We start from the raw sequence: 26,669 nt of genomic DNA on the forward strand, positions 1-26,669 counted from the left end.
TAGGATCTCTGTCCTTAATGTGTTTTACTATGAGAATTAACGGTAAAACAACAGTACTCTATATCTTGTGTGGTTGTGTGGCTACAGTCTGTTGAAATCTTTGCTTAGTATAGACTAAGTTGATCTTCTGTATATAAAGATAATTGAAAATGAATCTTGATGAAGAGTGGGATGGAAGAGGGAGTGGGAGATGGGATGGCTGCGGGTGGAAGGGAGGTTATGGGGGAAAAAGCCACAGCAATGCAAAAGTTGCACTTTGTAAATTTACATCTATTAAATTAAAAAAAAAGACTGGCAAATAAATAAATAAATAAATAGAAATAAGTAAATTGTATTTTGCTAGGATAACTGAAAAAAAAAATGGCAAATAATTTGGCAGTACAAAATGGCAACAATGAGAATCCTAACTAGCTCTTGACTGTAAAAAGCAACTTAAATGCCATACACAAGAAATGAATTACTCAGATGACTGAGACTCTTTCCTGTTTCTCAATATGCTCATCTGTCCCTGCTCCTGCTCCAAAAGTCTCCATCTCACCTGCAGCTTTTAAATTGTGCTACCACTGAGAGTCTCCAGCATCTGATGCTGAAAGAGGTGGTGGTTCTGACTTTTAAGTTACTGTTATATATTCATCCATTCAGACATGGCACAAGGTAAGATGCTGAAAAAAATACCAAAATATCAAGACTGCCTAGATGGGTTATCGAGTAAGAAATATAAGATATGTAAATAACTTTATGTCAAAGAGCAGTGACATGTTCTAAAAAATATGACACAGGTAATGTATGATGTAAGATTATTTCTCATAAAAAGAGGTGGGGGCAGGCATGTGGCCTGGCATTTAGGACACCTGTATCCCATATCAGAGTGCTGGGCCTGAGTCTTGCCTTTGCTCCTGACTCCGGCTTCCTGCTAATGTGCCCCTTTGGAGTCAGTGAGTGATGACTCAAGTGGTTTGGTCCCTGCCACACATACAGGAGGCATGTATTAGGTTTCTGGTTCTTGGCTTTCAGCTGGCCCAGCCCCAATCATTGTAAGCATTTGGTGAATGATCCAACAAAGAGAGCCTTCTGTGGCTGTCTGTTATTCTGTCTCTTTCTACCTCTCAAACAAATACAATTTTTTAAAACAGAGTTACAGGTAGAGGTTGGATATATTCTACAAAATGCTATGATTCTATATATTATAAGCGTAAAAATATTTGTGGACTTGGCTGCACATAATTATCATGAATATTATTAATCTTGAAGGACAATGTCACTTTCAAATAATTCACTTATAAGTGAACTTCTGGCAACATTACTCATGTTTCTTAAAAACCACTTGGACAGGCCAATGTAATAGTCTCTAAGCTGTAGCACTATCAAAAAAGGGCAATAACAAAAGTACTAACAATGACCTTTTCAACCTGTTTTGAGGACAATTAATTTTATTCAATAAATTAAATTCTTATATCATAGAAAACTTCTTAAATATCAAATTTTGTAAAATAAATACTACAGAATTGTAATTTCGTTTAAACTTAAATATTAAAATTAATACAGTCTCCTATACTTGTAAAAAATACAATCTAAAATTTTCAGCAGAGTCAAAAATTTTCATCTTTAAATTCACACAAGGGAAAATAGCAAAATGCAGCTGTTACACAAACCAGGTAGTTATTGGTTCATTCACGCTATAAAAATACTACTGACATTTCATCTGATCAACCATCTTAAAGGTTAATTCTTGGTTACTCTTTCAGATTTTATTCTAGGCGAACTGTTCTGGGAGGATTCTATTTACCTATTCTGAACAAACCACAAACTGTTTCATTGCTCACTCTTACTGTTAAGAACATATTGACTTGCTGCCTGCTCTGCTATTTAATTCATTTATGCCAAGAGTCAGCCATGAAGACAGAATTTTAAATGTGACATTTGCAGACTCTTAGGTCATTTAAGCTCTGACAACACTAGGGAATTCCTGACATACAAACTGGACCTGATTACCAAGCACAGATGAGCTTCCCAGAGGAGCAAATTCCTGATCGGCTTTTGGTAATTTCTTGCAGAATTTTAAAACTAAATTTTAATGTCGATGAAAAGATCTACATAGCCAACAGTTTAAAGTAAAAGCTTCTATTTCTTCGCCTACCTGGCCTTTCAGTCATAGCACTGTTTTTATGAGGCACAGAGAGAGGAGCCATGAACTCTACCACTGTCCTATAGGAACTCAGATGCCAAAATGGTCGTGCCAAGGGGAAATTTCATGGATAGCCTTTGCAGAGGATGCAATGTCCACTTTGTGAGCTGCTGGATGGGAGACTGGCTAGGAATGAGGACCGAACAGGCTGTTTTCGTTAGGAGCACGGGCAGATGGGGAGAAGTAGTCGGAAAAGCAGGAGTCCCCCAAAAGTGACCAGCACCTCTCTGGTTCAGAAGGCGAGCTCTGTGGTGGGGAGACAGGAGGGGGACTGTTCATTGCAAACCATATTCTACCTCGGGGTTTATGGCACACCCATAAGCTTTGTGGGTATGGTTTTAAAACACAGCCTTTGAAGATTTTTTTAAAGAAAGACTGGGGGTACAGGGGTAGCTATCTGAACTTAGTGTGACCAATTGTCTATAGCTCATTCCTTTGAGCACAATGTGACAGCTGCTTCCATGCTCTTAAAAAGGAAGGACACTATGGGCACCAGTTCAAGTCTGGGCTGCTCCACTTACAATCTAGCTCCCTGAAAAAGTAGCAGAAGGTGGCCCAACTGCTTGGGCCCTGGCTCAAGGCTCCTGGCTTCAGCTTGGCTCTGCCTTTGTGGCCACTTAGGGAGTGAACCAATGGAAGATCCCTCTCTGTAACTTAGACTTTCAAATAAATAATTTTTTTTTAAAAAAGCTTCTATTTCTTTTAATAAGCTCAAACTAGGACTTCCTCTAATTGACCCATATCAGTTAAATACATTCTTTTGATTGAAAATGACATATGGAAAAACTGACAATAAAAATTAACATTTATAACAATTCTGAGAGATTCTGACATGGAAAGACTTTTAATATTTCCAATCATCTGAAAGGCTCTGAAAAATCTTCTAGGTCTAAAGGCTGTAACTCTAGTCAACAGACCATTTAAAACTATTAGATTCTGGCCCAGCAGGGCAGAGGTTATATGTTGTCAAAATTACAGTACAAATTCTAAGCTTAAATACTTACAACACTGCCTTCTCTAAGATTATAGTTATACAGAAGGAATGACAGTCATTATAATTGGAAATGAACAAATTGCCCACATGACATTTAGAATTACACTTTACAAGGGTTGATAATGGGGTGAGGTGGAGAAAGTAGGGTAAGACTGTTTTTTCTTTTTAGCTACTCCAAAAAATTATACTAAGTGATACTTTTTCAGTTCTTTTTCCTTGTCACTAACAAGTACTATATACAATAGTTCAAAATGAAAGTTTTCTGAAATTAAGTTTTGTTGTTAAGTAATACACAAAAGATAATTCTGATTTTACCCTGTATTTTATATAAGTAAGAATTTTATTATTACACAGCAAGTAGCCTTTTACCATTGTGCTTTGAAAGAGACTTTCAACAGTAATAGGTGCAGTCTAAATAGGGACAGACAGCCTGGAATGCCTTTCAGCCACAGCACATTGATTCCGAAAAACCTAACAAAAGCAATTACTTTTCAGAGATTAAAACTCTTGTTTCTTTCAAAAGAATAAAATGGAAAGCAAACCTGGTGTATTATCTGAGCTACAGGAAGTTGTTCAGCATATTTAAGAGGTTCCATTAGCTCTTCATCCATTCGGTCTTCCTTAAAGCTGTAAAAAAAATAAAAAACAGAAGCCTAAGAAAATACCATTTTTAAAAATGGCAAATATTTAAATATGACAAATGTGAAATATTTTTAAATACATACATTTAATGTAAGTTTTGGAAATAATCAATATTTACCAATAACGTCTAAAAGATTGCCTAATACAATTTTTAATGATAAAAATGATATTTTTAATGATAAAAAATTTTTAATGATAAAAGATGTATCCAGATTGTATTTAATTACAGTGTAATAAGATAAGCTAACATTATATAATGGTCTCAGATCCTGTCTTTCACTGAGACTTAAAGGTAAGTAAGAGCTCTCTGTTCCTCAAGGATGCTTTTTTCTTTTTTTAAATTTTATTTAAGTTATACAAATTTCATATATACAGATTATATATATACAGATTAAAGAATACAGTGACACTCCCTCCACCTCACACCCACACTCCAACCCTTCCTCCCTCCCCCACATTCCCACCCTTAATTTTTACAAAGATCTATTTTTAGAATACTTCAGTATACTTATAATCACATAGTTAACCCTACTCTAAGTAAAAGAGTTCAACAAATAGTATGAAGAGAAAAAAAAAAAATCACTGTTCCTCAATGGAAGAGACAAGGGCTATAAACAATCATCAAACCTCAAAATGTCTATTTCACTCCAATACATTACATTTACATTACATTTCAGGTACTCTGTTACCTCAGCTCAGGGAAAACATATCTGTCTTTGGGGGACTGGTTTATTTCACAAAGTATAATGGTTTCCAGTTGCATCCATATTGTTGCACAATACAGGATTTCATTTTTATTTTTACAGCTGAGTAGTACTCCATAATTTCTTTATACAGTTTACAGTTGATGGATATCTCAGTTGATTCCATATCTTAGCTACTGTGAATTGTGCTGCAGTGAACATGGGAGTACAGATAACTCTTTCATGTGCTGATTTATTTTGGTTTGGGTAAATTCCCAGGAGTGGGATGGCTGGGTCATATGATAGGTCTATATTCAGATTTCTGATATATCTCCATACTGTCTTCCACAGAGTATGCACCAGTTTACATTCCTACCAACAGTGGATCAGGGTACATTTTCCCTACATCCTCTCCAACTTTTATCATTTGTTGATTTCTGTGTTAGAGCCAGTCTAGCTGGAGTAAGGTCAAGGGTGCTTTTTATCACATCATTTAAAGGTTTTCACGCCTGGCTCCACTTTCAAACTTTCCCTCAAACAACATCTCTGTGTTCTGGCCTATCATTGGCCATATTCAGCTACTGGCCTGCACCTCCCCCATCATGCTGTTACATTTCTTACTTTCCCATGCTGTTACATTTATTTGGACCAAACACCAATTCTCTTGCTTATTTAAGAAACAAACAAAAAAAATTTTATTTATTTATTTACTCGAAAAGGAGAGAGAAAGAGAAAGAAAGAGACAGAGATTTCCCATCCACTGGTTCATTCTCAAAATGCCTGCAACAACTAGGGCTGGGCCAAACTGAAGCTGAGGCTGGGAAAGAGGATCTCAATCTAGGTCTCTCATATGGATGGCAGGGACCCAGCTACTTAAATCATCACCTGCTCTTTCCTGAGTGTGTGTTAGCAGGAAGCTGGGATCAGGAGTAAAGGCAGAACTCAAACCCAGGATCTCTGACATACTTTACAAGCATGAAATGAAGTTTCTTAACCAGTGTGGAAAACATCTTCCCCTTATTCTTTTTAAAAATATATTGTTTATTCCCAACTGGGCACTTTCTTTTTACATTCCTGAACATAAAAATCATGTTTTATTCTTCTTTGTATATATGATGTTTATCATATAATAAAGATTCAATAAATGTCTGCTGAATTAATACATGAATATATGAATAAAATGAAATAAAAACAACTCAGGGGTTATTTGATATGGAAAACATTTTCTTTAAGATCCACACTGAATTAGAGATGCAAATATGACACAATGCATACCTAGTATAACAGTAAATAGTAAAGGGCAGAAAACTAAAGAATAAAATCTTTGCAAACAAATTTGATAAAATGTTTTTCAAATTATCAACATTTTCTGAAATAGTAAATAAACATGGAATTTTAATAAAGACTAAGTATACTTAAATATTTCCTTTATTCTTTTTTCTGTGAATTATACATAATGAAAATTAAATTTTAAAAATTTAAATTTTGAATTACCTAGAATAATTAATGAAACAAAGATGGGTCTAATTTTCTAGAGCTACAGTTAAGCAATTTAATGAGAACTCTGGAATCTCTCCCAAGAAAAATGTAGATTTACAAATGAAGACAAAAGTTTGCATATGATTTAAGAGTTTCAAGAACCTCTTTTTTAAGTAAAGTAACTTTATAAAACTTGCAGAATTAGCATAAAATTAACTTAATTTTTAGAAACTCTGAAGATTCCCACTAATCATGGAGGGAAAAAAGCTGTCTCAAAACATTGTCTTGCAGACCTGCACTGTGGTGCAGTGGGCTAAACCACCTCCTGGTACCCTGCCAGCATCCCATATGAGCACTATGGATAGTCAAGCCTCCTACTGACATGATGGCTCAAGTGCTCAGGCAACAGTCATGATGCAGGAGACCAGAATGGAATTCCAAGCTCGCCTCCTGATTTCAGCCTGGCCCAGTCTGAGCTGTAGAAGCCATCTGAGAAGTAAATCAGCAAATGTAAAATCAATCAATCTCTCTCTCTCTCTCTCTCTAACCCCTACCCCTAGCCCCACCCCGGTTCAACTATTGGCTGCTCCCCTTCTGATCCAGCTCCCTGCTAATGTGTTTGTTCTCTTTGTCTCATCTTCTCTCTGTAACCCTGCCTTTCAAATAAATATTTTTTTAAAAAGATGGAATATAGGGGCCAGTGGCACTGTAGCATAGTAGGTTAAGCATCCACCTGAGGTGCTAGCATCCCATTTGGGTATCGGCTTCAGTCCTGGCTGCCCCACTTCTGATCCAGCTCCCTGCTGATGGCCTGGGAAACCAGTAGAAGATGGCCCAAGTACTTGGGCCCCTGCATCCACGTGGGAGACCCAGAAGAAACACCTGGCTCCTGGTTTTGGATCTACCTAGCTGTGGCTACTGTGGCCATTTGGGGAGTGAATCAGCGATGGAAGACCTCTATGTCTGTCTCTCTCTCTCTCTCTCTCTGTAACTCTGCCTCTCAAGTAAATTAAATGAATCTTTAAAAAAAAATTGAGGCCGGCGCTGTGGTTTAACAGGCTAATCCTCCACCTTGCGGCGCTGGCACACCGGGTTCTAGTCCCAGTTCAGGCACCGGATTCTATCCCGGTTGTCCCTCTTCCAGGCCAGCTCTCCTCTGCTATGGCCCGGGAGTGTAGTGGAGGATGGCCCAAGTGCTTGGGCCCTGCACCCGCATGGGAGACCAGGAGAAGCACCTGGCTCCTGGCTTCGGATCAGCGAGATGCGCCAGCCGCAGCGGCCATTGGAGGGTGAACCAACGGCAAAAAGGAAGACCTTTCTCTCTGTCTCTCTCTCTCACTATCTACTCTGCCTGTCAAAAAAAAAAAAAAAAAAAAAGGAATAGATTTTACTTATAAAATGTTTCTCAGTAATATAAAAGGCATTTCTGTAAGCATACAAATATACAAAATCCTGCAATTTGTTTTCAGTAACTTTTTAAATGCCATAGTTGTTATAAAATATCAAGCATTTTTATATATTATTTTTGTTGAACTATTTTTGAAAGTAATTTGCAGACAGTTTGATAGTTCACATCTAAATATTTTAGCATTTATCCCAGATATGCTTGAAAATTTTAATAAAGGAAGCATTTTTCCAAAGCCAAAGTGTAATTCACATGGGTATCACTAGGACATAAGAGTATTTTACTTATTTAGTGTTTCACAATCTATTAAATGTTTCCTGTTCATAATTTCTTAAAAATGTTTATCTATTGTTTTCTTGCATCACTTATTGCTATCAAGAAGAATAATATCAAGTTGATTTTCCTTCATTTTTTATCTATTTTTAATTTTAAATTCTTCATTTTTTTTACTTTCAGGTTTTTTTTTTCTTTTTTTTTTTTTTTTTGGTCTTTCTTCTTTCATTTCAAGACCTAACATTAGAGTATACTTTAAGTGCTGGTTGTTAGAGCAATTCTCCTATGTACACAAGAAACAAGTCTTTTCAACATAGAAATTCAGATTTGTTTATTTCAGAAAAAAATATTTAAGTATGTTAAATATTATTTCTGTTCATTTTCCATTTTTTTTCTATTTCAAAGCCTTAATATAATGAAATTGTGTTTAATTTTCTCTCTGATTCTTTTTTTCTTATTTCGGTATCATTTTCTTGAATCTTTTTCATATCTATTGTCTATGCCTCTTACTTAACTTTTGGTAATATCTATCTCCCCTTGTGTACCCTGTAATTTAGTTTTTATTTCCAAAATGATTTTTGTTTTTTGTCTATTTCTTTCCTGAGTTATGTCACTTCTTGTCTCAAAGGTCTTCATGCTGTCTGCCCATTTCAATTGTAAATGTTTGGGCATCACTCACAGTGTCCTTTTCTAGCGCAACTGCTTACTTAATAGACATGATTTGTGTTCAAGTGCAGCATTTCAGATTTCCTCTGTCCTGTTTTTCTTTCCTTTTTCTGTTTTCATACTCTGTGTGCATATGCACGTGTCTGTGTGTGTGTGTGTGTGTCTAATTTATCAAATGGTTTCAATTTTACCTTTCTGTTTTACAGTAACTCTGTACAAGAGTTGGCTTCTGTTTCTGTTGAGGAATGCTTGTATTGGCTTTTTTTCAGGATTAGCCATAGCAAATTATCTTGTGATAAGGGAGAAGGGAGATAAGCTGGTTTCTTAGGTTTCTCAGTTCTACAGCACCCTCTTCTGTGGCTAGAATGAAATGTAGCTTCTTTTTATCAAAGGTGGTTTCTGTGGTGGTGGGAACAAAAGGATACAATTGATCTTTTTTTTTTTTTTGGGGGGGGGGTAAGGATCTTATTTTCATCTAGCTTTTATCTCATGGTGCTCTCTTCTTCTTTTCATCACCAAGACTCCAACTGTCCCCAAGTCTCACCCTGCTCCATGCAAGTTGTCTTCCATTATCCCAGATAGTGTTTTTTTAAGATTGCTCCTTCTGCTCACCTATTCTTCCTAAGCCCCATCACTTCACTAAGAGAGTCTGTTTAAATAATTTAATAATGGAATAATCTAAATGAAAAAAAAAACTGTATTCCTTATTTTACTGTTTTTTGAAACAGAGTGTTTGTAGAACACAATATTTCTCTGATATTCTATTTTCAATAAAACTCTCCTGCCTCAATCAGTTGCCTCTTCACCTAACTGGATCATAGAGCCCAGACCCTAATGTTAACCTTGGTTATAACCAAAACTACTAGGAAGATTGTGAGCCAGATAAAGAGACATAATATGAAGTAGAATAAAAGTTAACTCCCAAGAGAACTAAGGTTACTCTAATTTATGGCCTTATTACTGAAATGCACCTTATTTACCAGTAATTTGCAATATAGTATTAAAAATGTACGTATTAGTTAAAAAAGAGTATCTCCCAGTGAACTCAGTAAAGTTTCTATAATAAAATCCTAGAAAGCAAGGCACTAGTTTTCATTTGAGGAACTTTGGAAGGAAATTCTTGTCTGGCAGAAGTTACAGGTGGGTTTTCCAAAAGATCATCCAATCAATTACCTTGTAAACATAAAGAACTATCTTTGTAGAGTTGAAGCCAAATCTAAAATCACAGAGAGAGTCAAGAGGAAAAGGGTCAGAGAAACAATTATCAAAATCACTGTGTACTCCTCCATGTAACTAAGCTACTAAATATATCCAGAGATACATATTTTTTCCATTCATTTTAATTTAATTTTAGATATCCCTGTACATATGAAAAATACATAAATACCCATAAATCACTAGATTAATAAATTGTCTCTTTAGGTATAATTCAGTCACTTCACTTTCATCCAAATACATGAGGTCGAATATGGCTTATCACCTCTATCTGGATATCCTGTGAGCTAGGAGTAGTTCTACATTCTTTTAATGGCTGAATAAAACAAGTCAAAAGAAGAGTAACATTTCACCACAAGTAAAAAGTATATAAAAGTCAAGTTTCAATGTTGCACTACAATAGCAGAATTGGATTTCGCGACTGAAACTATATTACCTACAAAGGCCAAAACAGTTTCTATCCAGCACTTTTCAGAAAAAGCTGCCCAATTTCTATGCTAGAATAATTACTTAGAAGTAGAGTTACTAGGTTAAAATTTAAGCACATTCAAATTTTGCTAGAAACAACCCAAACTGTTACCCAAAGAGGCTGTATCAATTTGTACCGCTATCAGAAATTTGTAGTTCTCATTTCCTTCCATCAGCAACTCTATAAAAAACAGGATCTCGGGGCCGGCACTGTGGCTCAGCGGGTTAAAGCCCTGGCCTAAAGCGCCGGCATCCCATATGGGCACCAATTCTAGTCCTGGCTGCTCCTCTTCCAATCTGGCTCTCTGCTATGGCCTGGGATAGCAGTAGAAGATGGCCCAAGTCCTTGGGCTCCTGCACCTGCATGGGAGGCCTGGAAGAAGCTCCTGGCTCCTGGCTTCGGATTGGCGCAGCTTCGGCCATTGCAGCCATCTGGGAAGTGAACCAGCAGATGGAAGATCTCTCTCTCTATCTCTACCTCTCTTTGTAACTCTGTCTTTCAAATAAAAAAAGAAATCCTTAAAAAAAAAAAACAATAGGTTCTCACAGTTTTAAATTTTATTTCCTTTTTTTGTTTGTTTTAAGATTTTATTTATTTATTTGAGAGGTAGAGTTACAGACAATGAGAGGGAGAGAAAGAGAAAGGTCTTCCTTCCGTTGGTTCACTCCCCAAATGGCCGCAATGGCCAGAGCTGCACCGATCTGAAGCCAGGAGTCAAGTGCTTCTTCCTGGTCTCCCAAGTAGGTGCAGAGGCCCAAGGACCTGGGCCATCCTCCACTGCTTTCTCAGGCCATAGCAGAGAGCCAGATTGGAAGAGGAGCAGCCAGAACTAGAACCGGCACCCAAATGGGATGCAGGCACCACAGACGGACGATTAACCTACTGCGTCACGGTGCTGGCCCCTTATTTCCTTTCTAAAAAACAGTTAAATGATTACTGGACATAAGTCTTTCTTCCTTTTCAAACTGTTCTTCTTTTGCTTATTTTCCTATTGAGCTTATCTTTTTTAAAAAATCAATACGCAGAGTTACTAACATAATTCAGACAGAAATTCTTTTGACATGTATTGCAAATAATTTCATCCACACAGTCTCTTCTAACTTATGTTGCTGTTTTTTCCAAAGTATAGTATTTCACTTAATTTTTTTTTTTTTTTTTTAATTTGAGAGACAGAGAAAGAGTGTGCTTCCATCTGCTGGTCTACTCCCCAAATGCCTGCAATGGCTGTGGATATTTCAGGGCCAGAGCCAGAAGAGCAGATCACAGTTCAGGTCTCCACCATGAGTGGCAGGAATCCAATTACTTAAGCCATCATCAATGCCTACTAGGATCTGCAATGGCAGAGAGAGCTGAAGTCAGGAGTCAGAGCTCGGCATTGAACTCAGGTCCTCTGATGTGGGATGTGAATATCTTTTTATTATTTGCTTTTAAGATTTATTATTTGGAAGTCAGAGTTACAGAGAAAGAGAGTGAGGAGAGAGAGAGATCACATGCTCCTCCATCCACTGGTTCAATTCCTAATGGTTGCCACAGTCAGGGCTGGGCCAGTCCTAAGCCAGGAGGCAGAAGCTTCATGTAGGTCTCCCATGTGGGTGGCAGGGGCCCAAACACTTGGGCCATCATCTGCTGAGTCTCTAAGGCCATTAGCACGGGAAATGGATCAGAATTGGAACAGCTGAGACACAAACCGACACACATATAGGATGCAGGCATTGCAGGCAGCAGCTCTACAAGCTACACCACAATACCAGCCTCAGGTTTGGATATCTTCAGTGGTAGGGTAAAGGTCCACTCCAGATACTTTACTTTTGTTCCTGTAAACTTTAATGTTTGTTTCTTCTCAAATTATACTCTGGGTAACATAACATCTTAACCTAATCCTAAATAAAAAAGACATTCTTTAGTAGTTGTGATGTTTCTTTTTACATTCAGATTCTTAATCCATTTCTTTGTTTTTATGTACAGTGTGAAAAGAAATATAATCTTATTTTTTGCTGCATAGCAATCCAATTCTTCAATGTGAACTTTTTGTCTTTTCTATCCTTTCCTCCAATTTTTCGTAAAACCTTAACTGCCATATATTGCTATGTTTAGATCTCTTTTGGACTTATTTATAATCTGTTACACATGTATTTACATCAACTGAGCCAGTATCACATTATTTTGGTCACTACAACTTTAAAATAGAGAGTGTTAGTAACAGAGTCAATAGCTCTCTTTCATCACCTTTGCCCATATGCCTTAATCATCTAAATGTCTTAGGCTATTCTTGCTCCTTAACTAGTCCACATGAATTTGGTTACCAGCTTATTAAGTTCCATAAAGAATTCTGGAAGGATAAAATACAGGAATGGTTAAAGCAGACAGATAGCACTGCTTGTACAAGATACAACCTCCCTGCATCTGTAGTCAACTGTAAAATGACTACACATCCTACAGCTGTTCTGAGGACTAAATGAGTCAATAAATGTGAAGTGCTTAGAATAATGCTGGAAATTAAATACTGGAAATTTAAGAAAAATTAATTTGTATTAACATATCTGGTAGAAATGACATGATAATTACCCTTCTCACCTCAACATGGTCTACCTTTCACTTCAGTGTTCCAATATATTCTATAACTTTTAAAATATTTATTTATTTTATTTATTTATTTGAAAAGCAGTTAGAGAGAGAGAGAGGAAGAGACAGAGACAGAGAGCTTCCATCCTCTGATTGCCACTGCAAGTGGCCAATAGCCTGGGCTGAGCTATGCTGAAGCCAAGGGTAAGGAATTCTATCCACGTCTCCCACCTGGGTACAAAAATCCCAGACAAAATTCTAGTTAATCAAATCCAACAACACATCAGAAAAAGATCATTCACCTAGACCAAGTGGGATCTATGGTATGCAAAGATGGTTCAACATTCGCAAATCAATCAATGTGATATATCACATTAACAAACTGCAAAACAAAAAACACATGATTATCTCAACAGATGCAGAGAAAGCATTTGATAAAATACAACAGCCTTTCATGATGAAAACTCTAAGCAAATTGGGTATAGAAGGAACACTCCTCAACACAATCAAGGCAATTTATGACAAACCCATGGCCAGCATCCTACTGAATGGGGAAAAGTTGGAAGCATTCCCACTGAAATCTGGTACCAGACAAGGATGTCCACTATCACCACTGTTATTCCTTATGCTCCTGGAAATATTAGCCAGAGCTACTAGTCAAGAAAAAGAAATCAAAGGGATACAAGTTGGGAAGGAGAAAGTCAAACTATCCCTATTTGTCGATGACATGATTCTGTATGTAGGGGATCCAAAAGACTCCACTAAGAGTCTATTGGAACTCATAAAAGAGTTTGGTAAAGTAGCAGAGTATAAAATCAACAACAAAAATCAACAGCCTTTTTATACACAGACAATGCCATGTCTGAAAAAGAACTTCTAAGATCAATCCCTTTCACAAGCTACAAAAATATAAATTTAACCAAGGATGTCAAAGATCTCTAGGAGGAGAATAACAAAACATTAAAAAATAAATAAATAGACGAAGATACAAAAAAAATTTTTAAATCTTCTATATTCATGGATTGGAAGGATCAATATCATCAAAACGGGGGTCAGCGTTGTGGTGCCGTGGGTTAAAGCCCTGGCCTTAAGCACCGGCATCCCATACAGGTGCCGGTTCTAGTCCCAGCTGCTCCACTTCCAATCTCGCTCTCTGCTATGGCCTGGGAAAGCAGTGGAAGATGGCCCAAGTCCTTGGGCCCCTGCGCCCATGTGGGAGACCCAGAAGAAGCTCCTGGCTTCTGGCTTTGGATCAGCGCAGCTCCGGCCATTGCAACCATTTGGGGAGTGAACCAGAGGATGGAAGACCTCTTTCTCTGTCTCTACTTCTCTCTGTAACTCTATCGTTCAAATAAATAAAATAAATCTTTAAAAAAAAGTGGAAAACATCAAAATGTCCATTATTTTGAAAGCAATTTATAGATAATATTCAATACCAATAAAATACCAAAGACAATCTTCACAGATAGAAAAAATGATGCTGAAATTATATTGGAAACACAATCTTACACAACAAAAAAACAAAGCAGGAGGCATCACAATACCAGATTTCAAGACATACTACAAGGCAGTTATACTCAAAACAGCCTGGTACTGGTACAAAAATGATGGAAAAGAATAGAATTGCCAGAAATCAATGCAAGCATCTTCAGTCAACTTATATTTGACCAAGGAGCTAAAACCAATCTCTGGAGCAAGGACACTCTCTTCAACAAATGGTGCTCTGAAAACTGGAATCCATGTGCATTGTATGAAGAACCCTAGTTTACACCTTACACAAAAATCCACTCAACATGGATTAAAGATCTAAATCTAGCCGGCGCCCTGGCTCACTAGGCTAATCCTCCGCCTTGCGGCGCCGGCACACCGGGTTCTAGTCCCGGTCGGGGCACCGATCCTGTCCCGGTTGCCCCTCTTCCAGGCCAGCTCTCTGCTCTGGCCAGGGAGTGCAGTGGAGGATGGCCCAAGTGCTTGGGTCCTGCACCCCATGGGAGACCAGGAGAAGCACCTGGCTCCTGCCATCGGATCAGCGCTGTGCGCTGGTCGCAGCACGCCAGCCGTGGCGGCCATTGGAGGGTGAACCAACGGCAAAAAGGAAGACCTTTCTCTCTCTCTCTCTCACTGTCCACTCTGCCTGTCAAAAATAAAAAAAAAAATAAAATAAAATAAAAGATTTATTTATAAAAAAAAAAAATCTAAATCTACAACCCAACACCATCAAATTATTAGAGAACATTGCGGAAACCCTGTAAGATATTGGCACTGGCAAAGACTTCTTGGAAAAAACCCCAGAGGCACAGGCAGTCAAAGCCAAAATTAACAGCTGGGATTGCATCAAATTGAGAAGTTTCTGTACTGCAAAAGAAACAGTCAGGAAACTGAAGAGGCAACCGACAGAATGAGAAAAAAATTTGCAAACCATGCTATAGATAAAGGATTAATAACCAGAATATACAAAGAGAACAAGAAACTCCACAACAACAAAATAAACAACCCAGTTAAGAGATGGGCCAAGGACCTAAACAGACATTTTTCAAAAGAGGAAATCCAAATGGCCAACAGACAGATGAAATAATGTTCATGATCACTAGCCATCAGGGAAATGCAAATCAAAATCACAATGAGGTTTCAACACACCCTAGTTAGAATGGCTTTCATACAGAAATCAACAAACAACAAATTCTCATGAGGATGTAGGGAAAATGATAACACTAATCCACCACTGGTGGGAATTTAATTTAGTAAAGCCACTATGGAATACAGTATGGAGATACCTCAGAAATCTGAACATAGACCTACCATTTGAACCAGCCTTCCCACTCCTGGGAATTTACCCAGGGGAAATGAATCAGTAAATAAAAGAGTTATCTGCACCTCCATGTTTATTGCAGCTCAAGTCACAATAGCTAAGACATGGAACCAACCTAAATGCCCATCAACCGAAGACTGGATAAAATAATTACAGGATATGTATACTATGTAATACTACACAGCACTGGGGCTGGTGCCGTGGCGCAGTAGGTTAATACTCTGCCTGTGGGCCAGCATCCCATATGGTGCCAGCTCTAGTCCTGGCTGTCCAAATCCTTGGGCCCCTACACCCGAATGGGAGACCAGAAAGAAGCACCTGGTTCCTGGCTCCAGGCTTTGCATTGGCGCAGCTCCAGCCATTGGGGCCATCTGGGGAGTGAACCAACGGAAGGAAGACCTTTCTCTCTGTCTCTCCCTCTCACTGTCTGTAACTTTACCTCTCAAATAAATAAATAAAAACCTTTAAAAAAAATACTACACAGCATTAAAAAAAAAATGAAATCCAGTCATTTGTACCAAAATGGATGAATCTGGAAAATATCATATTTAGTGAAATAAGCCAGTCCCAAAAGACAATTACTATATGTTCTCCCTGATCTGTGAGAACTAATAAAACACCGAAAACAAAATCTGTAGAAGTGAAATTGACACTTCGAGAAGGGATGACTTGTACTGACTGTCGAGAAACAGTTTTGTTTTCTTTTTTTTATCTTTTTTCTTCATACTATTTGTTGAACTCTTAACTTACAGTTAATCATATGTGTATAAAGTCTATTGAAAATAGATTTTGGGCCGGCGCTGTGGCTCAACAGGCTAATCCTCCGCCTTGCGGCGCCAGCACACCAGGTTCTAGTCCCGGTCGGGGCACCGGATTCTGTCCCGGTTGCCCCTCTTCCAGGCCAGCTCTCTGCTGTGGCCCGGGAGTGCAGTGGAGGATGGCCCAAGTGCTTGTGCCCTGCACCCCATGGGAGACCAGGAGAAATACCTGGCTCCTTGCCTTCGGATCAGCGCGGTGCGCCGGCCGCAGCACGGCAGCCATTGGAGGATGAACCAAAAGTGAAGGAAGACCTTTCTCTCTGTCTCTCTCTTTCTCACTGTCCACTCTGCCTGTCAAAAAAAAAAGAAAAAGAAAAAGAAAAGAGATTTCAGCAAAAAATAAGCATGGGAATAAGAGAGGGAAGAGGAACTTTGTAACTGTAAAGCTGTATCGCATACATTCCTAAAGACTTACTTCTAAGGGTACAGTTTAAAAATTTGTCATGAGACCCCAAATCCAATTAAGCTGTGTGATAAAAATGTCATCTTAAGTGTTAAGGTGATCAAATTAAGTGTTAAAGTGAACACATAGATAGGATTATGTGTTAAAGTGACCATATAAATAGGATCAAGTATTAGGTAATTATAATGGACAGAATTAAAATGGAGAGAATGTTCCAACGTGGGAAGTAGTCCAAACAGCAAACGCATACAATGGCAATTGCTTTAAGTAACACTCTGACCTCAGAAGCAGCTTTTAAGGCTTCCTGGTCTGGCCGAAAAGCCCATGAGAGCATTTCAGGCATGGAAAATCAAGACACTGCAGCAAAAAATATTCTACATGAAGGATCTCTGTGAGTGAGATCACAGTGCAAAAAAGTGGTCATCAATGAAAGATATACTTTTCTCTAAAGGGAGGAGAGAACTTCCACTTAGCTTATTGCCTTGTCTACATATTGATGGACTTTGTGGATTCAAAAGGCTTCCAAGGCCTAGGCAGCTCATGTCAAGAGCCTTGGGTGGTCAATGACGTCATACATACGAGTGTTAATTGTTAAATTAACAACAAGAGTCACTGTGCACTAACTCCCCACGCAGGACTTCTGTCCTCAGTTAGTTGTATTATGAGAGTTAACTGTAAAACTAGTTCTCAAAGTTTTTTTGGTGTGTGTGTGTGTTTGTGCACAAATTTTCAAAATCTTTACTTGGTATAGAGTTGGTCTTCTGTGTACAAAGTTAATTGAAAATGAATCTTAATGGAGAATGGTACTGAGAAGGGGAGAGGGAGAAGGAGGGGTGGGAGCGTGTGTGGGAGGGCAGGTATGGTGGGAAGAGTAACTATATTCCTAAAGTTGTACATATGAAATTTGTATTCCTTAAAAAATACATTAATTAAAAATAAATAAATTTAATAATGGTAGATTCTCTTAGATTTTGTTATATTGTTTTTTAAAAGGGCAAATGAGTTTTCATCTTCCATATTCTTTTTTTTAAGATTTATTTTTATTTGAGATGCAGTGTTACATGACAGAGAGAAGCAGAGATATAGGTTTTCCATCCACTGGTTCAGCTACCAACACCTGGAGCTGGGCCAACCTGAGGCCAGGAGCCAAGAGTTTCTCCCGGGTCTCCCACATGGGTGCAGGAGCCCAAGCACTTGGGCCATCTTCTACTGCTTTCCCAAGCACATCAGCAGGGAACTGGATCAGAAATGGAGAAACCCAGATTTGAACTGCCACCCATATGGGATACCGGCACCACAGGTGGACGCTTAACCTATTATATCACAGTGCCAGCCCTTTCATACTCTTATACCTCCTATCTCTTTTACTACTGTACTCCATTAGTTGAAGTTTGTACCATGATGATGAACAGATGAATAACAGCTTGTGTTCTCATCTTGTCCCTGTCTTTCCCACCTTAAAGTATACAGTCGGTCACTGACGCCCTTTGGGGGAGTGAACCAGAAGATGAAAGATTTCTCTCTCTCTCTTTCTCTCTCCCTTCTTCCCTCCTTCCCCTCTCTCTGCAACTCTGCCTTCCTTTCAAATAAATAAATAAATGTTCAAAAAAAACCAAAAAGGCTTACATGATTTTTCTTCATGGTGAGATAAACCTTTTATCTTTAGTTATACTGTTTATATTTAATAATGCTCTTTAATTAAGTCTACTCTGCCTAATACTAACATATTTATATAACTTTCTTTTGATTAGCAGTTATCTGGTAATCTTTTTATTTTCAGCTATTTAATACCATTACATCTCCTGAGTATAGGTAAAAATTATTTTTATCTTAATATCATGATCTCTGTCTTAAAGCATTAAGATTATTGTAAATTTATTGTAATAAGTAAAATTATTTCTGCCTTTGTAATTTCTATGTATTTGTCCTGTTTTTTCTATACTCCATCTACCCTCCTTGCTGCCTTCTCAAGGATGTTCTAATTCTGTTTTATTTTCTTGTATTGTTTCTGATCTTATTTCCTCTATTTCTATTCATTTAAAAGTAATCAAAAAAAAAAAAAAAGCAAAATTACCTCACAAACTAAAGGTAAAATTTATTATCCTTTTCCCATGGGGCCAGCGCTATGGCTCTCTTGGTTAATCCTCTGCCTGCAGTGCCAGCATCCCATATGGGAGCCAGTTCTAGTCCTAACTGTTCCTCTTCCAGTCCAGCTCTCTGCTGTGGCCCAGGAGAGCAGTGGAGGATGGCCCAGGTGCTTGGTCCCCTGCACCCGCTTGGGAGACCAGGAAGAAGCTCTTGGCTCCTGGCTTTGGAACGGTGCAGTGCCGGCCGTAGCGGCCATTTGGGGGGTGAACCAACAGAAGGAAGACCTCTCTCTCTCTCTCTCTCTCTGTCTGTCTATAACTTTAACTGTCAAATAAATTTAAATTTTTCTTTTTAATTTTAAATTTATGATCCTTTTCACAAACAAAACAAAGTGAAAATCTCATATTTTAAAAATGAATCACTTCTGGGACCAGCACTGTGGCGCAGCAGCCCTGGCCTGAAGCACCAAAATCCCATATGGGCACCAGTTTGAGTCCCGGCTGCTCCTCTTCCAATCCAGCTCTCTGCTATGGCCTTGGATAGCAGTGGAAGATGGCCCAAGTCCTTGGGCCCCTGCACCCATGTGAGAGACCCAGAAGAAGCTCCTTGCCTTGGCTTCGGATTGATGCAGCTCCTGCCACTGCGGCCATCTGGGGAGTGAACCAGCCGATGGAAGACCTCTCTCTCTGTCTCTACCTCTCTCTGTAACTCTGTCTTTCAAATAAATAAAATTAAATTAAAAAATCAATCACTTCTCTAACATAATATTGTTGCTAAATTTATCTTATTGCCCCCAAATAATTAGCAGCATCGTCATTACTATTATTATCATAATTATAAACTACATTAATTTGCTGTTTAAATTTATTCACACTTTGCCAATGTATTAGCTCAGCCTTCCTACTTTCAGTCAAATCTCCCTTCTGGCTCATTTTCCTTCTTCCAGAAATACACTGCTTTAGGTGTCATTTAAGTAAAGGTGTGTTACAAAATGCTCATATTTTGTATTTTGGAAGTATAATTTTTGTTCATTCTTTATTTTTAAAAGATTTATTTTATGGAGTGCAGTGGAGGATGGCCCAAGTGCTTGGGCCCTGAACCCCATGGGAGACCAGGAGAAGCACCTGGCTCTTGCCATCGAATCGGCGCGGTGCGCCGGCCACAGCACACCAGCCACGGTGGCCATTGGAGGGTGAACCAACGGCAAAAGGAAGACCTTTCTCTCTGTCTCTCTCTCTCACTGTCCACTCTGCCTGTCAAAAAATTAAAAAAATAATAATAATAAAAAGGAAGAAGAGAGAAAAGGACAGAGAGAGAAAAGAGATCTTCCATCTGCTGGGTCATTCCTCAAATGCCTGCAATGGCCAAGCCAAAGCCAGGAGCATGGTGTTCCTTCTGGGTCTCTCACAGGGGTGAAAGGAGCCCAGGTATTCTGAGTCATTTTCCACTGCTTTCCCTGATGCTTTAGCATGAAGCTGGATCAGAAGCAGAGCAGTTGGGCCTGGAATTCCAACATGGGATGCAAGCGTTAAAGTCAACCGCTTAAAATGCTGCAGCACAATAGTTTAGATGGGTAAAATTCTAAAAAGACAGCTATTTTTCTCTCAATATATTATTGGTAATGTACCTAGTACATTAGTTGCTCTAGTACCTGTTGCTATTAAGATGCAGATAGAAGGGAGAGTAGGGTGGTAAGAATCACTATGTTCCAAATTTGTATTTATGAAATACATAGTTTGTACACCTTAAATAAAAGGTTTCTGGGTTAAAAAAAAAAAGATGTTTATTGCTGATACAGTTTTATCCCATTGTAAATACAGTCAGCCCTCTATATCCATGGGCTCTCTATGTACACAAATTAAATGAACCATGGATTGAATATGTTTCTTCTATGCTGTGGTGGGTGGAACTCTGAAATGGTCCTCAAGAGTATCCCCTGGTATTCACACCCTGTAATCTGCTGTCTTTGAGCACATGCTAGACCTTGCATAGGATGGAGCTCCTTCCTCCGATTAGATTATAGATTATGTCACTTGCCAATTCAAGAGGATTTTTCAAATGTTAATTAAGATCCTACATAAATCAGTTCACACTGAGTTAATCAGGAGATAGGCCTGGGTGGGCCAGATTTGATCAAGTGATCTTTTAAAGGGACTACGTCCTTTCTAAAATCAGGAAGATTCAAAGTAAGAAAAAATTCTACTGTAGAACTTGAAGAAGCAAACTGCCTACGGGTGGGGCCCGTAGGTAAGCAGTTAAGGCAGCCTGTGGAAGCTAAAAATTATTCTTGTTCGATACTCTGAGAGAAAAGGGGAATTTCAGCCTGATGTGAAAGGAAATGAATTTTGTCAACAACAGATAAGATTGGATGAGGACTCGGGACTCAGCATCAGCTGACATTTTTATTTCAGCCAATGAGATTCTAGACCAAAGACACACCTAGCCCGTAATCAGCCTTCTGACCTACACAATCAGACAATGAGTACTGTTTATACTACTAAATTTGTGGCATTTTATTATACAGCAGTAGAAAACTAACATTCTCATGGAGGCTTATATTCTCAAATTGATTTCAATTTAAGATCATGACCATGTGATGACAGACCTTAATATGTGAGGACTCTAACAAACCTCAGTTGAAGGTGATTTCTCAAAAGAGAATTTCAGTTTGCTTCTGTCTTGCTTTGGATTCCTATGAGCCTGGTATTACTGCAGCTGAGTTTTCAACTAAAATTCTTCAGCAAGAAGGAAATTACAACTCTCAGCCAGGTCAGAGTATCACTAAGGTTACATATTCTCATAGAAGCCTCTCCCCTCCATTCTCCATCTGAAGCCAAAGCAAATCAGAGACATTTCCATAGTTTCTTCCACAAAGTCTGTTAAATTTTGTTCCACTCTGCTCTTTGATTGAGGGTAAAATCTTGGAAGTTAGTAGTTTTATGCAATTCTTTAGCCCTAGTATCCACATATGGATCCATTGTCTCTTGTCCTGACTCTCCCACAAATCCATTCTAATTCAAAACTCTAGGTTTCTATATCAGTAACTACCATTTTGATAGCCTTTTGTCCATGTTCACACAGCACCTAGGTCTTAGTTCCTCATGTATTTTTCCTCAAAAGTTTTCCCTACCGTTAAGCAAAGCTAAGCTTACTACTGAGAGCCACAGTTCTGCAACAGGCTCTTGGAAATATTTTCTCCTCATGAATAAACAGGTCAACAGCAGGCTAAGGCACAAAGTCCCTTATAAAGGCATGTTTGGTTCAAGATGCAGTTGGAAACATCATGGGTTGGACAAAGAAGGAAATTACAATCTTAAATGACTTCAGAGAATTAAATCTGGAGGACTCCACTCCACTGATAGTCTGTTTTTATAGGAAATCTAAACTGGCTTTCCAAAAGGAAACACAGAATCTGAGCTTGTTGCCAATTGCTAGAGGAAGGTGCAAGTTTGGAATAAGAGCTGCTACCATCCAGAAACAATTTAGAAAGTTAGAGCCTGATTGGCCCCTTCCACTGAATAATGGAGTGCCACCAGCTCTAGTTCAATCTGAGAAAAGCCAATAACGCTATTTATCAATGTCATTTGTCTCCACACACCTATTCCCTTGGCAGCTCGGCTATGTATTTAAAAGTGTGTTTTGGTAATTCAAACAGCATCTGGGTATTTTATAACAAAGAGTTTTTCTAAAAATCCAGTCAGCAATAATTCCAAAAGTGAAATCAATTGATTATTATTAACTTCAAATCACTTCTGTAACTCATTTTTATTAATTTCTTGTTTTGGAAAAAGTGAAACCCTGCAACTCGTTCTGAAAACTATAGGGCATTCTTTTATTTGGAAAAGCTTCTTACTGATGAAATTTGAAGCTATGAATGCCAAAGATCATTAAAAGCAAGTTGCTCTTTTACATCTGGGATTTCTTGTATTTAGTGTTAACTCACTCTTTTCATGTACTCTTTATTACCATAAGTTATCCAATTTTCTAACTCAAGGTTTCACTGTACCTAATTTTCAAAGAAATATAAAAAAATATTAACCTTAACACTGAAACCATGTAAGATATAGTTTAATCATTGCCTATGATTTAGAAGACACATATTAATAGTATTTTAGCACACTAAAGTAAAATCATATGAGCATCACTTACTTCTTAAAAGTGTTAAGTTACAGCTTGACCTTCAGTTAGATATAAGATTTTAAATATCTATATCATGCTTATACAAAGTAATTACATCATTTATAACTTTATGTCTCACCACAAAGCTCATTATTATCTGTCTCAGTACCTTAAAATACAAGTGCAATAGATTGGGGCCAGCTTTATGGCACACAGGGTAAGCCACTGCTTGCAACGATCATATTGCCTATCAAAGTTCTGGTTTGAGTCCCAGCTACTCCACTTCTGATCCAGCTCCCTGATAATGCATCTGGGAAAGCAGCAGATGATGAATAGCCCAAGTGCTTGGGCCTCTGAAACCCATGTGGGAAATCCAGGTGGGTTCCTGGCTCCTGCCTTCAGCCTAGCCCAGCCCCAGCTATGCAGCTATTTGGGGAGTGAACCTACGGATAAAGGATCTCTCTCTGTTACTCTGTCTTTCAAATGAAGAAATCAAACCAATCTTGAAAAGTGCAAAAGGAATCATGCAATCTTTAAAACAGCTGAAAGACATTTAAAACACTAAGTTCCTGTCCCCACCCCTCTCTCTCAATATACATGTTCTAAATATGAGTATATTCATCTTTGGTATAAAGATACACTCATTTTAATAATACTCATTTTAATAAAATCCAGTTTATAATGCTCACTCCAAGTATTTTTGAACCTCTGACTAGAAATATGGTGTGGTGCAAAATAATTCCCAGCCAACAGTAGTAATTCACATGATGACCAGTAGTTATCATGTGACAAATTCAGGAATCATATCCTATAACTCTTGTTCTTGCATTTTATTAATTTTTACTTGTTCTTCACTTACTAGGAAATCATACTAGAAAATACTAATTAACATTAGAAGCTGATACTATCAGATAAAGAACACAGAAAGGTTCTTCATATTGAAGTTAAAATGAAGATGATCATTTTCATTGAAAGTGGCATTCCATATCAATGTTAGTACTGTGTTTCCTATGATGAAAGTAGACAGAATAATATGTCACAATTTCATGAAATTAAAGGAAGTACAAAGTCTGGTATATTACTGAGGATGACAACAATTTTGGAATTTAAAACAGAGAAACATGAAAACAGAACTAGTTATTATTAGTAGGTTAATGTCATCTGTAGCTCAAATGACAATTGTCAACAAAATTTTTTGTTTCCTGAAGAAACACATTTCCCTTTTTCACATATTCACTCATTACAGCTAAGAGCATAGCCAAAATCAACATGATTTTTTTAGTCTCCTGCTTTTCTCTTTTAATTTATTTATTTGAAAGGCAGAGTTACAGAGAGAGGAGAGACACAAAGAGAGAGAGAAAGAAGGGGGGAGGGAGAGGGAAAGAGAGCTCTTCCATCTGCAGATTCACTCCCCAAATGGTTGCAACAGCCAGGGCTGGGCCAGGCCAAAACCAGGAGCCAGGAGCTTCATCCAGATCTCACACATGAGTGCAGAAACCCAAGCACTAGGACCATCTTCTGCTGCTTTCCCAGGTGCAATGTTAGAGTGAGTATTCTAAAAGACAGGCTATAACAATGACCTAATGTTATAAATATTAAGATAAAAAATAAGCATAAAGTCCTGGCATAGTTTAAAATATCAACTATACAGTTAAGTAGGAAAGGGTAGGCTAACAATAATTCCATTCAGAATAGGCCATATGTGGCACAGCTGATAAAAATGTAAATCGAGCCATATAAATAGAGCTATAATACACCAAATAAATATACCACTCCCACTATATCTCTTGCACTGGAGGAAAGACATCAATATAACGGAGACGAGTTATAAATGGTGAGCTTTCAAAAAAGGTATTGACAAAGTATTCTCATTTTATAGACTTTATCTTCAATCCTCAAAATAACTGTGAAGATAGAAAGTAGATCACCCTTTTGCAGATGAAATGTCTGAGTTTAAGACAGATTAAATAGCATGCCTAAGGACACAGAGCAAGTAACTAAACCAAAATGTGAATCCAAGTCCACTTACCACCATGTGCTTGTTTCTACATTGCATTGCCTTTAATTAAACATTCCTTCTAGCTCTAGGAAAGGCAATTTGGCAACACCTCACCTTCAGAATATTAGAAAACCAGCTAACAAGCACACCATGATTTCAATAAAAATACCAGTTTCCAAAAGATTACAGATTTGTATTATTAATAAAATGCCTCTGTCTCTTGTTTTACCTAACAACTACTAACATTGTTATATATAAATCCATTTCTCTAAAAGTTGAATTTACTTTCCCCATTCAAAAATTGTTATCTTCACTACTGATAATTGATAAATAATCCTCACACATAACATCTTGAGTTTTGACCCTTCCATTTCTTAAGCAAGTATTTAATGATATGTAAAACTAGTATCTAAAAATATACCAGAGAGTGGTAATTTAAAAATTATAGATTTTTAAATTATAGATTTTTAAATCCTATAGATTCACCTATTTAATGGGTAAAGTACCATGCTGTTGGGCATCTTAAAGAGAACATACATATAAAGAGAAATTCATACCATCCTTTTTAAAACTGACAATTCAATATTAAAAGTCTTTTTCTTCTATCAGTGGCCTGAAGAAACAAGTACCCTGATTTATTGGAAGAAAGAACCTACCTCAATCTCCAGCATTTAAAAAAAATTAGACTGTTCATATGTAATACTACTGCCATCTCGTGGTGAAACGGTTTCCCAACTCTTTATAGTATTTTTACAAATGAGATCCTCCAGAATGAAATAAGTAATTCATATTAACAAAAGCAACATAGATAATCTAAGCAAATGGGCAAAGATATATAAATAGAATTCTAGCAGTAATTTGACTTTGTTAATGATATGGTAAGTTCTCTCAATAATGTTGAAAATGTATTGAACATTTTATACTATTTGAGGCACAGAAGAAAGTGCTTTATAATGAACATGAATTCCCTTAACCACTATGATGTGGAGTTATTATTCCTATTTTATAGATGGAGAAACCGGGAATATGTCAAGCAGTTTTCCCAAGGTTACACAGTTAATTACACAGCATAGAATCTGAATGCAGGAGTTGACTGATTCCAATGACTGTACTTATAATTACTATGCTATAATACTCCTTGAAGTGTCTGCTTGTAGACATTAAATAGATTGGTTATTGCATTTAGAATATTAAGGTTTAAGTTAATGGAATACAGCAATATTACAGATAGTCTAGAGATCAGGGGAGTCACAGGACATAGAATCAATGAATTAGGAGAAATTGTAATCAATCCATGATCTATTTTTCCATATTATTCAGAATTTTATTATCTAAGCATACCAATGGATCACTTCTAATGATTTCAGAAATAATATCATATCATTTTTATATTTTATACAATTCAAAAATTTCAGGTCTTTATGTTTAGTATTTAAATTAACTTCACTTAATATATTTTGAAATAGTAAAAAACATTAGTTGGAAACTACTACTCTTAACAGGACAGCTATCAGTTAATTTTCAGAAATGTTGTATTTAAACAAAGAAGTATCATGTAATTTATACCATAATTGTGAGATATACTATTTACATACATGGATTTCTTAAAAGTTAAACAATTCAATGGATGTCTTTGTTAATTATGGGTAGTGATAAAGTTTGTTTTTAAAACTTCACAAAAATGATCAATACAATATGAAACTATAACAGTAAGAATCTTATGTGTATGCAAAATGACAAAATGTATAACTTAATTATCAGTTTTAGTATCTTGATAAACCACTGAATCTACATTTTAATGAGTTCTCAAATAACTGAAGTGACAGTTATTAACAATTATAAAACAAATGGCCAAATAAG

At 37.4% G+C, this 26,669-nt stretch overlaps 1 protein-coding gene across 1 annotated transcript in view; it reads right to left on the reverse strand.

The window, feature by feature from the left end:
- PIGK (phosphatidylinositol glycan anchor biosynthesis class K) overlaps positions 1-26,669 on the reverse strand; it is a 153,448-nt gene that overhangs the window by 57,885 nt on the left and 68,894 nt on the right. Inside the window, exon 10 of the mRNA XM_062191566.1 lies at positions 3,722-3,806. Within this exon, the coding sequence (XP_062047550.1) occupies positions 3,722-3,806 (85 nt within the window). The remainder of the gene's footprint in view (positions 1-3,721; positions 3,807-26,669) is intronic.

This window comes from Lepus europaeus, chromosome 5, assembly GCF_033115175.1.
Source record: "Lepus europaeus isolate LE1 chromosome 5, mLepTim1.pri, whole genome shotgun sequence".
Classification (NCBI taxonomy): Eukaryota; Metazoa; Chordata; class Mammalia; order Lagomorpha; family Leporidae; genus Lepus; species Lepus europaeus.